The sequence below is a fragment of the Salmo trutta genome, chromosome 40 (genome assembly GCF_901001165.1).
Source record: "Salmo trutta chromosome 40, fSalTru1.1, whole genome shotgun sequence".
In the NCBI taxonomy this organism is placed as follows: Eukaryota; Metazoa; Chordata; class Actinopteri; order Salmoniformes; family Salmonidae; genus Salmo; species Salmo trutta.
Genome location: NC_042996.1, coordinates 18,785,136 through 18,797,919, shown reverse-complemented (window position 1 = coordinate 18,797,919; position 12,784 = coordinate 18,785,136). Strand labels below are relative to the sequence as shown.

The 12,784-nt window shown below is 44.6% G+C and overlaps 1 protein-coding gene across 1 annotated transcript in view; it reads left to right on the top strand.

The window, feature by feature from the left end:
• Positions 1-2,022: 2,022 nt before the first annotated feature.
• LOC115180178 (zinc finger protein 800-like) overlaps positions 2,023-12,784 on the top strand; it is a 16,012-nt gene continuing 5,250 nt past the window's right edge. Inside the window, exons 1-5 of the mRNA XM_029742057.1 lie at positions 2,023-2,436; positions 7,954-8,028; positions 9,285-9,459; positions 11,293-11,388; positions 11,706-11,849. Coding sequence (XP_029597917.1) covers positions 7,978-8,028; positions 9,285-9,459; positions 11,293-11,388; positions 11,706-11,849 — 466 coding nt within the window. The 5' untranslated portion in view covers positions 2,023-2,436; positions 7,954-7,977. The remainder of the gene's footprint in view (positions 2,437-7,953; positions 8,029-9,284; positions 9,460-11,292; positions 11,389-11,705; positions 11,850-12,784) is intronic.

Sequence of the window (12,784 nt, the reverse complement as noted above, 5' to 3'; positions counted from 1 at the left end):
CCAGTTTATAATAGCAATAAAGCACCTCTGGGGTTTGTGGTAGATGGCCAATATACCATGGCTAAGAGCTGTATCCAGGCACTCCACATTGCATCGTGCTTCAGAACAGCCGTTAGCCGTGGTATATTGGCCATATACCACACCCCTCATGCCTTATTGCTCAAATATACCATGGCTGTCAGCCAATCAGCATTCAGGGCTCGAACCACCGAGTTTATAATGAATAATAGACAATCTTTGCGCAAATCTTCAGCACATGCAGCACATTATTAGCTAAGCGACACTTTCGGCGTTCACGACATATTGCGGTAACATAGCAACAAAATGCTGCAGCACCTGCGAGATGGCATTCCATGGAACCTATGAGAAGCCCCGTCTCTAGCTCTTCACTATTAAGCACACTAGAACATTTAATGCTGAAAATCATATTTTCCTAAATGAATTCACAAATGCTGTAGAAACTTTATTACATTTGAGCAACATTTTATCAATCCATATGGGTAAGCTATTTGGCAAGGTTGCTTTTATGCCGAAATTAAACTTGGCTATCCATAAAAACAAAAATTCACAGACTGTGTGCTGGCAACCTGGACACAGGGGTAAACGTAACATAGTAAAAGTACGTCCGAAATACTCCAGTTAGTATGATATGTTACCTTTCATCAGTGGAGGTTGGTGGGAGGAGCTAGAGGAGGAGGAGGGGCTCATTGTAATGGCTGGAATGGAATTAATGGAACGGAGTCAAACGTGGCAATTACAATGACCCTGTCCTCCTATAGCTCCTCCCACCAGCCTCCACTGCATTTTATATAGAATGTATTAATTTGTGGATGTCCCTTTATCCCTTTCTTACATGTTACAAATTACAATTCATACAATATGTTACGAATTTGAAAAATGTATGATATGTTACGAATACCAATTAGTTGTAGATAATGTTAGCTAGGTGGCTAATGCTAATGTTAGCTAGGTTAGCTAGGTGGCTAATGCTAACGTTAGCTAGGTGACTAATGTTAGCTAGGCAAGGGGTTAGGTTTAAGGTTATGAGTTAGGTTAAAGGGTTAATAAGGTTAGGGGAAGGGTTAGCTAACATGCTAAGTAGTAGAAAGTAGCTACAAAGTTGCAAAGTTGCTAATTAGCTCAAATGCTAAAGTTATCCTTGATGAGATTCAAACACGCAACATTTGGGTTGGCTAGATTATCCAGTTATATGCCCACCCATCCACCCCGACCAACCACCCCATTATTTTTGCCTTAAGTAACCTTCTGTCTTATGTAACCATACCAAACATAACATATCATACTCATTTGAATGTCCCGGATTTAGATTTACTATGTTATATCTAGTCTATGAGACCAGGCTGGTGCCGATGCTGGACATGCGTTATTGCAACCAATATTAACATATCACCACAATTCATAATCTGCATTAACTAATTGTAGCTATGCTATAGGACAAGTTATGCAATATGAAAATGTAGGCTTATCTAATAGGCTACTGGAATGTTCTAGACTAAACTTAAAAAAAAAAAATGAAATAAGATTATCAAAAGGGATGTAGATGATGCGTTCTTTAGGGGACATTTGATTGCGGTCTTCCTGTGTATCAAGGGAAATGTTGAAATATATAAATGTATCATTATTATAATATAGGCCTATCTTATCACACATGAAAGTAATTTATTTGATCCTTAATGAAACAAATGAATCACTGGATAGGCTACTCGTTCACTTCAACCCGCAGGTGAACAATTGCAGGTTGCGTTTTGGTGGCAAGATCAATAACTCAGATGTATTGAAATAAATGTATTTTTCCTCAAAATTGTGGTATTGTTCTGTTTGCCCTACTATTAAATCAACTACAAACACAGAAATTATAAATAGCCATGGTGCAACACTTCAAACAGTTCCAAATCACCAGTTTATTCTTTACATTCTGCTTTAGCGTTTTACGACTTTTCCCAATGAATAATGCACTTTTATCAACGATAAGAATGCGCAGAAGAGAACAAAACGAGCGAACGTTTCGGTTTAATTTGTGTGTCCTGGATTCTGGAAAGCCTGTGCGCGCGCTTAGTAAATGGAGCACTAAACGGCCTGAATTTGGCAACAGTGTTCCTCGATCACGGGGAGGGGGGGATTCAACTATTCCTCTCCTACCCCCCAAAGTGCCAACGAGACTGGCATTTATAAAGAAAAGTAGAAGTGCTGCACCTTTGCGCAGCGGCCGCCTTTAGCTGAAAGGTCCCCTCTGAGTGCACAAAGGCAGCTGCTGGAGGAACTGTTCAGCGAGAGACGAGCCGAGCGCTGAGAGGCGTAATAAACAACCCCCGGTAAGCTACAGACAGGGACGCGGACTCGAAGTAGCTCCCCGGCCCAAGCCCGTAGTTTTACTCCGTGAAACCGGATTCCATCTCCAGGTTAAGACGTATACAGGTAAGAACTATTCTTAACACATTTCTATTCGCCCTAAATGCCTCATCGAAGACCTGGAACGCGTTATGGAAGCGTAAAAGCCCTCGCCTTGGCTCCCCGAACGTGGTTGTTTTTGCAGAAAATGGCGTCATCCTTCTCTTGTTCTGCCTGTCCATGGAGGGGAGAGCAATTGGTTTCGGCGACTCAAACTCGCCCTTAAATAATATTTCCAGGGCCTCAAATACGATGATAGTTACAACTAGATGTATTTAGTCATATTTCATTGCTAAATTTACATTTGTTGGTAAAATCTAGTCGTTATAAAGACGCGCAAAGCCGGAAGGGTCACCGGTCTGTGCGCCAAGCTGCTTCTTGGAAAAGGTGGCACAGAGCCGCAAAGCGCAGCGTTTTACATTCGTAATATCGTCCACTCGGGAGAGTCTTTACAACGCCAAATATCTGAGAGTGGTTTAGGGATTTCCCTACGATGGTGATGGATGTGTTTATGTGAGTGTTGTACGTTCTCTTTGTATTTAGTTTGTATGGGTTAACCCGTTTTTACGCCGCACTCCCCTGCCATGCTGCAAAATGTAGAAGGGGCCTCTCTTTTACGGCTTGAAAGGTGCATTTTGTACTTGGCTTCTGCTTTGATCAAGTTAAGCTGGTCTTTTGTTGCTCAAAATACTGGCGTTTTGAGGCTGACAATATAACCGTGTAAAGGAGATTTTCGGGGATAATGGGGCAATGCAAATCGTGCCATGAGAACGGTAAAATGCCCTGCGCTCTGGCTTCCAGATTGCCAATGAGGACAGCCTGAATAAAATGTTCCTTTGGAACATCACGTAGTTAGCACGAAACTGGGGAAGTCCAGTGCTGCGCAACGATATGCTGCTTTGCACATATCTATGGAAGCCCATTCACACAATGTCAACAGGCCTACTATCTCAAAATGTCGAGATACTATACAAAAAAAAAATGTAGATACCTAAGTCCATTTTTTTTGATACTATCTCAATATGTTCAGATACTAATTCGACATATTGAGATAGGCCTACATAAATCAACATTTTGACATACCAAGTTGAAATTTCGAGATAGATCCCTAGGCCTATATAGGATGATTCTTCGAAAAACAAGTTGTATTGTCACATACATCGGATAGGTGCAGTGAAATGTTTTACAGGGTCAGCCACAGTAGTACAGCACCCCTGGAGCAAATTAGGGGTAAGTGCCTTGCTCAAGGGCACATATTTTTCACCTCGTCTGCTTGGGTATTCAAACCAGCGACCTTTCAGTTACTGGTCCAAAGCTCTAACAGCTAGCCCATGTGCTGCCCCAGAGTGAGGAGCACAGAGTTTCTCCTGATCTGGCAGGCAAACCTAACTAGGTATAACTCTGGACCCTAGTTGTAGGTTATGATCTGATGATAAATCAACTGTAAAACAGTTTTATATGGGCTATGATGGGACCAAATGTTTTCTAATCAGGTCATATGTTTTGGGCCCTAGTGAGGATGAAACGATTAAAACGCTGTCAAACTGCAGCGACCTTGTACTTGTTCATACTTGTTCATATCAATTCTATTGTTTAAATAAACGAATGGGAAGTCCTTTACACAGACAAAGAGACCACTGCAATTGGACAGTAAAACTTAACAGGGTTGCATCATGTAGGCCTTTGCGCGTGTGATTGAGAAGGGAATCACACAGTATGTCATCACTATTGCTTTGATTGATTCATTCCAATCAATCATCTTGAATTGAAAACGTCTAGGTAGCCTAGCCAGCTAAAGTTTGCATATAAACCGAATGTGTGCTGTGGTGATGGTTGTTAGCTGTGGTTGTTATCAGTCCCCACTGGGGACAGACGTCAATTCAACTTCTATTCCATGTTGGTTCAACGTCATTTCAACAATGTTGATTCAACCAGTGTGTGCCCAGTGGGTAGGCTACAGTGGATCAGACTGAAGCACCGAGGAATTGTGCATGAGTTGACAAATCATGAGGCAAATAAGTCTAAACAACAGTAGGCTACTTTGTCCTATCTTTTCAATGCTTTTGTTCAGTATTTGTTATTAAACCAAATCAAAAGTGAAGAGGCAAATGCAAACTGAGCATTCGTTTGCTGGTGGCCCTGCTGTGCTGATCCCTGCAACGTGGATATATAGAAATCGCCACACAATGCTACAAATAAAGCAACATTTCCTGTATATGTATGATCTATCTCAAAATGTTGATGTAGGTATCTCTCAAAATGTTGAGATAGTAGACTTAAAAACAATTTTGGTGGCGGGAATGGGCTTCCATATATATCGGCAGCTGCTGAAACCACCTGTGTTTCGCCACAATATTTTTTTGGGGGGGCGAACCTTTTGTAAATACTTGGGGACTTTTGGAGAAAAGAGTACACAGTACAGTATTAATGCAGCCCTTTATCCGGGCGCCCGTATGGTCTACGTATGAATGCAGTCCCAAGTTCCACTCGCTGGCTGCCCTGCCCTCCTCTCTATCGTCAGCTGCATGCGTCCTAGCAGAACGGAGCCAAGCGCTGGCTACCACACATCCATGTTTAGCGAGGTCACTCGCTTCCCATGTCTTGTGTTGTACACGTCGTGTAAGTCGCCGTGTCATTTCGCGCAGATTGGAATGTAAATCGCGTTGATTGGGCCATCATATTGAAAACGTAACAATATCCAGACTACTGCACCCGTTCGCTCTCGGTGCACAATTTATTAAGTTGGGCTGGCGAGTTATGCAACGAATCCTAACATAATATGCTGGCTAGTGGCTATTGGCATCGCCACATCTCCCAGCACGGGGGTGTTATAGTTTTAAATGCGGGGTGAATAGTCATCCAGCCACACTGAATTAGATATGTCAAATTTGCAATTCACAAGTGGCATTTGCGTCACAGCCCGCGGCCCTCGCACGCCCATGGGATATGGAGTTGCTAATGGAGACTGCTTACCCGTTGAAAGATAACCGTAAACCCAACGCGCGCTCGCTAGCGGAGACGACTTGCAATTGGAGATGCAATGGAACAGTGTAGGCATCGTTTAATGGTATTTTATTTTACGGAATGGCAACATTTCTTCCCCCTTGCGTGGAATGCGTAAGGGGATGGTGGCTGGCAGGCTCACAGGGACTTTTGTTAGTCAGCGAGGGCAGTTCACTTCGTCCTTCATGTTTGACGAGACCCATTGTGGAGTCGCTGGTGTCGATATCTCGCGACTTCTCAAAAATATGGATGTATTTTCCCACTGTATGGTAAACGTACCAACACATTTTGTTCGACCGTAAAGCCCTTACGAATAGCGCACACAATAAATTCTAGATAACGAATCATAAAAAGAAGGCATCCTTTCTGATTAAAGCGAGGGGGGAAACGCAGTGCCATTTCTGGTTTCGTCCCGAGTGGGGCGTATTATCCAACTGAACGCTTTGGTTTTGTTGTTGCGCCCCGTTGGGCACTGCGCATGTTAGTTACACTTGTCTCGGGTGGTTTTTCTGCTTTCATCAAAAAGTTGTATTTTATTTTCTCATTGACTTTAATGAAAATCACCTGAATGCATTTTAATTTGACCGTATTTAGCATGTGGAGATGAGTGACATATTTTGGTAATGTTGGGTTTTGATTTTAAAGTATAGGCCTAAACGGATTTCTAGCCCATTTTAACAAGACTAGCCGAGGGCAAGAGAAAGAATGCCTATATAATGCCATTAAGATGTCTATTTTTGGTCAAATTCTTCTTCAGATGAATTAAAATGACCAGGAGAGGGTTGCCTAACAACTGGATGTAAAAATCCAAGGCCAGCCTATTGTTATGGTTAGATAGGGTTTAGATTGATTCAACTGAGAATCACTCACTATAAGGACAGACCTGCGTTATGATGTGCTGGTGGTCTGTCTAGTGGGTGTGATTATGAGGGCAGCAGCTCGTCTCCATGCGAGGTTATAGTGTCTCACACTGGTTACAACGCGAACAGAGGCAGCCGTCCTTTATTCCAGCATTTATATACACTCGTCCCTTTCACACAGAAATAATTGCTGTGAACTTTTCTGTCATTTCTTCATTCAATTATTTTCACTGCCTAGCTGCAGCAGTCTCGTGCAGGTGTGGGTTCAGTACTTTCACATCAGTGTTCATCTTATCAGGCGACGTTAAAGGGGCAATCTGCAGTTCAACTAAATAACACATCAATGCCCCCCCACGGATTCTGTAAACAGCTTAGGGATAGGGCTGGAGAAATGTAGAGCTATGGGTACAAGGACTGACCATCCATGAGAACAACATTTAAAAAAAATTGTTTTAACCGTGTTTTGAAGCTATACAGTGTTTGTCTACAAAACAGTGTTAACTAGCAAAGGAGTAAAACGAGCTTATATTTTGGTTTCTGATGGGGTAAGACAATTCAGCTAACTAAGATCATGAGGCATTTGAGTTATATTTTTCACGAATCAATGGGACATTTTGTGTGTCATGAATTTAAAAGCAAAAATAAAAAATGATGTAGCAATCACAGATTTCCCCTTTAAATGACTCTCTGGTGAGTTTGTTCTGGTAGCAGTGTCTGTCTCTACAGGCCCACTGATAAACACACACTTCATCATATTACCTGAGTAGGAACAACTACTTCTGGCTCTGTCTCCATGGAAACGCCTGAGCGTGTTACCAAGTCTTCGTCATCAGCTCACCTCTCTGATGATAGCTGCATGTTTTCCGATTGAGCCTCGCAACATTGGATTGACTCCATTTGTACCCGGCCTTTCTGTCTGATGCCGTCAGAGACCATTACCGCTGAACTCTTCATTGGTCGTGTTCTTATAGTTCTCCCCGCTCTGAAACTGCGACGACCATCTTCCTGCCGATGCATTAGGCTAGGTTTGGAAGAATAGAAATCTGAAAACTAGTTTTGATCAAATCTGTGCAAATTGAGGACAGGTACACCGACTTAACCAGAACATTTGCAAAGTGCCCTAAAGTGAGTCAGCAAGCACTTGCACAGTGACCAAGATAAACTACCTGGAAGGAAGTTAGTTTGAGAGGAACCAGACTCGGGACGGGGGGGGGGGGGGGGGGGGGGGGGGGGGGGGGGGGGGGTTGACTCTTCAGGCAGTCGTGCTGGAATCAAATCGTTACTGTGGCGTCTTCTTTGACATGACTTCCAAAACATGGACTTTGTCACCATCTGGTGGTCAATACGTGGTACAGTCAGAGACAGTACCGTTAATCCACTTCACAGTGCATTGAAAATATAATGTGTGTGTGTGTGTGTGTGGGTGGGGGGGGGGGGTATGGTTTGGGTTGGCACACACACACACACACACACTCTTTTCATGGAATAACACATGAAGACCTGGAAGTGTGCTGACAGTCAGGCAGGTGGACGTGATGAATGGAACTGCACTAGCCTGGGACCACCACTAGAGGGGGGCTTTACCTCTATTTTCACCTCTGTGACGGCATCTAAACATGGTCTGGTGATGATGGAAAACACACACACACTGAAACATGGGCTCATTCCAGTGTTGTTGCAGGTGTTTGGGTAGAGAGAGAGCAGCATGGTGAAGGCCAAATCCGCTCCGAGGAAGACCTCTCAGCAACACACGAAGGTAGAGACAAGACAGTTTCCCCCCTCAAACCTCAGTATATATCCTACCAGTACACAGTCCCAATAGCACCCCAAATATATATTATCCCCCCCCTCTCCTAAACAATAGCCCCTCACCCCCAGTGTACTATGTTTATATCCTGACTTCCAATCTACACACACCAGAAGAGTCCTCTGTGGGTCATGTACCATCCCTGTGCTCCTCCCTGTTTCCAGCCCACTCTGTCTTTTCCTTTTCACAGCATCTGTCATACAGTAGTTAAATACAGACAGTCTTCCTCGCTGTTTACTCATCAATCAGTGAGAGAGATGACAAGTTTTCTCTCTCTCTCCTGACTTACAGTACCTTCAGAAAGTATTCACAGGGGAGGGGAGAGAGAGAGAGCGAGAAGCCAGTGTAGAGTCCCTTATCTCTGACAGCCTAGTGTGTGTGTGTGTTAGTGCCAGAGAGAAAGTGTGTTAGCTGGGTGTGCTGCGAAACATCTCCATCACCCCGGAGAGAGAAACAGAGAGACAGACAGGCGAGAGTCTCACCCAGCCAGGAGTGGAACCGCCACCCACCCTGATCAGACCCAGCCAAACAATGCCACGCGACACAGCAGGTGTCTAGATCAGCAATGGCACCGCTGATCAAGGAGCGTTTGGCATAATGAGTCATTAGGTATCTTTTACCCAGACCAATTATGCAGCTATAGAAGCGGTTTCGTAGTGCCGTGTACAGTATTTCTGTGTCTCTCCTATATCAGTATGGTTCTCCTATAACACTTATAGCGCTGGTGTTACACATGCTAGCAGTAGAGTGTCTGTAGATGTAGAGGTAACTGCCAAAATAAAGGAAACACCAACATAAAGTGTCTTATTAGGGCATTGGGACACCACGAGCAACCAGAATAGCTTTAACCCCCCTGTGCTCCTCTGAGACCCCTCTTTCAATGTCACTGAGATCTCTTCTTCTAGCCATGGTAGTCAAAAGAATGGGCAACTGGTCATTTTTATACATCGCCGTAGGCAAGATGGGATGTTAATTGCTTCATTAACTCATGAACCACACCTGTGTTGAGTCACCTGCTTTCAATACACTTTGTATCCCTCATTTACTCAAGTGTTCCCTTTATTTTGGCAGTTACCTGTACCTCTTTTTCCAACTCCGCACCCCACACCCTCTGTCTCAGCGTTTCCCTGACCATCGTATAGCCCAGGAATGTCTGTGACGTTTAACAGGTAAACTTCACCATTCTGTCTCTGTCTACGTATCAGAGTTCCAGCAGGATGGAAGTGGAGATGGAGGAGATCCTCCAGGACGAGCCCCAACCTGATCCTGAGAGCCATGTTACCAGAGACCAGTGCTGCCAGACAGACGAGCCACAGCCCAGCAGCCCTAATCCAATGACTGACCTTAACCCTGGCCCTGACACAGCCCCCAGGACACCAGGTAAGACTGCCTACTTGTCTACAACAACCTACCGTTAGTTTGATTGATTGAAGTCCTTCAAACATACCGTGGAGCACTAGATACAATATATTTATTCAGTCATTGTTGGCCAGTCTGACCTGACTGAGGAGACTGGGAGAGTGGCTGAGGAGACTGGGAGAGTGGCTGAGGAGACTGGGAGAGTGGCTGAGGAGACTGGGAGGGGAGAGTGGCTGAGGAGACTGGGAGAGGAGAGTGACTGAGGAGACTGGGAGAGGAGAGTGGCAGAGGGAGAGGAGAGTGACAGAGGGAGAGGAGAGGAGAGTGGCTGAGGGAGAGGAGAGGAGAGTGGCCGAGGAGAGGAGAGGATAGTGACAAAATAAGTATTTTTTGGTTCGTGAACTACAGTAAATGAAGTGGATTTGTACTACACAGAAACACATAATTATAGGTATACATTTCATTCTCTTCATGGTGATGTATCCTAGGTACACAAAGGTAGAAATATGCAATATCTTCCTTTTCATATTTGGGTACACTGGTTATTATTTTAATGCGCTCAGACCCCAAACAAATATCAAATTAGTTTGGACCGGACCAAATATGAAACAATAGACGTCTATCTTTCACAAGTTTGGACATCAAAGTACAACACAGTATAGTACAGCACAGTACAGTAATGTACAGTAGAGTAGTTCAGTACAGTACATTAGTGTGCTCAACTCTGGTGTGGTCTACTGTGTACTGTACTGAATTCTACTGTACAGTACTGGACTGTACTGTTCTTCACTATACTCAACTTTTAAAAACTTTACTGTACTGTACTGTGCTCTCCTAACTTTTGAAACATGGACGTCTATGATTAGTTCAGATTTGATCTGGTCCAGACTTGACCAAATCTGAATAATCATGGACGTCTATTGGGCCGAATGAAGGCCGATCGGGACCGGACCAAAAAACGACATCCGTGGACGTTGAAATTAAAGCCGGTCCGGGAACGTGGAGATCTGAGAGGATTGGACAGGTGTAAGCAATATGGCAATAGCTTCCACCTTGCCCTCGGATATTTTATTTATATATTTTTTGGGAGTTTCACCATATTTCTTAGGGGTTCGTGGATTGGGCCCTACTCTCTAAATATAGGCCCCAATAACTGTAGCGAACATGTGAAATATCTGTTGCATCAACTCTGTCTGTTGCATAAAACTCTCTCTCTCTCACACACACACACACACACACACACACACACACACACACACACACACACACACACACACACACACACACACACACACACACACACACACACACACATTTCCTGTTTGTCCGGCTCTAACGGGCGGAAGGGGTGAACTGGGGTGTATTCATTACGGAAACCGTTAAGAACCAAACGGATGCAAACAGAGCAAAACTGGGAGGGACCTAACTGAATTATTCCAATAGGAACTCGTTTGCGTTTTCCGTTTGGAGTAAACGCAACAGACCAAACGTTTTGCAACAGAATGGGCGTAATGATTACTCCCGTGTTTGGTGGCTGTTTCGGCGCGTCTGATTGGTCACCATCTGACCCCGGGCTGTAGGGGGGGGGGGTCAGATTAAACCAGCACCCCCTGAGGGTCGGGGGAGGGGCCTACACACACACACTCTGTGACTCTCATTGACACACACGTTGCACACACCACAGTCATTGTATAGGGGCTGCCACCACTTATATTCTTATATACCCTGGGTCTGGCAGCAAACCCATCCTAGTCACTTCCTATAGGAAGTAGCCACTCTCTACACACACACACACACACACTCCATGGCTGGGGGCAGAGTGAAGTGTTGTATTGAAGTGTGTGACCTCTGCAGGGTACTGCGTGGAGCCAGGCGACCCTCCTCTGTTGCAGCAGCAGCTCCAGACCTCCAAGTCTGGCATCCAGCAGGTCATAGAGTGCTTCCGCTCAGGTAACATCTGGTCACGCTACTCAGACGGCACGGAGGCCCTTTAATTAGGAATCACGACACAGTCAGACGTTTCGTTATGAAACGCCATTCAAGTTCAACGGCCTGCTTCTACTCTTTCGACGTTTGCAGATCTGCAGAGAAGTAGTGATCGCTCCTCCACCAAAAGCACATCTATTTAATTACACCGATCCTATTCCTTCAGATATGCAAACACCGAAGGGTTCTAGGCTCTAGTAGTTGATGATCGTCCAGTCCTATTTGTCCTGTCTGTCTGTATCCGCCAGTGCTCCCTAACACTGCCCCCTGGTGTTGTGTAGGTACTGCCCAGCTGAAGCACATGCTGCTGAATGAGGTGGACACCATCTTTGAGTGTAAGATATGTCGCAGCTTGTTCCGGGGCCTGCCCAACCTCATCACCCACAAAGAGTACTACTGCCTTACCAGACTGTCCAAGCCCGACGGTACGTGGCTACACCTCTCTAAGACTCTCTCGCTCTCTTGTTCTCTCTCGCTCTCTCTGTCTGTCTCTCGCCCTCTTTGTCAATGCTTGTCTCCCACTTAATGCCTATGCTTGTCTCTTTTTTTCTGTCACCCACTTTACTCACTCACTCACTCACTCATGGTCTTCGTTGGTCTACACTCACTCTCTCTGTCTCTCTCCACGTCTCTCTCTCTCTCTCTCTCTCTCTCCATGTCTCTGTCTCTCTCCATGTTTCTGTCTCTCTATGTCTCTATCTCCATGTTTCTGTCTCTCTCCATGTTTTCTCTCGTTGTCTCTCTCTCTGTCTCACCTTGTCTCTGTCTCTGTCTCTCTCCATGTCTCTGTCTCTCTCCATGTCTCTGTCTCTCTCCATGTCTCTGTCTCTCTCCATGTCTCTGTCTCTCCCTAATGTAGTTGGTCCCTTTCTCTCCTCTCCTCCTATACTCTAACTAAATGATCTGTCACGCTCCAGCCTCTGTCTTTGATCCAGCCTCATTAGCCACTACTCTTCCCTTCTCGATGACTTCTGTCTATATCTGTCTATATCTAGAAATACAAGTCATCTAGGAAATCCTTTGTTATCTCATCTGTGTGTTGAACTAGTGATCATATAACGACAAAAAATGCCATGGCTGTGAAAACACAAAGATACGTTCAGTTGGTATTTAATGATATGGTTGAAACATGCTTGCTGTTGCCACAGTGTGCTCATTACATATCTTATTAGGAAACTGAAAAAATGTGTGTTTTTGTTTCTCCCTTTGGCAAGTTTGAAAATGTTCCTTCTCTCGGAATGTTCCTTAGTGTTGTGACATCTCTAGGCTCAAAACACATCACATTTGGGAGCAAATATTGGTGTCTGATTGAAAACGTTCTTTTTCTAACGCCTTTCTCCTCCTCCTCCCTGGCCCCTTA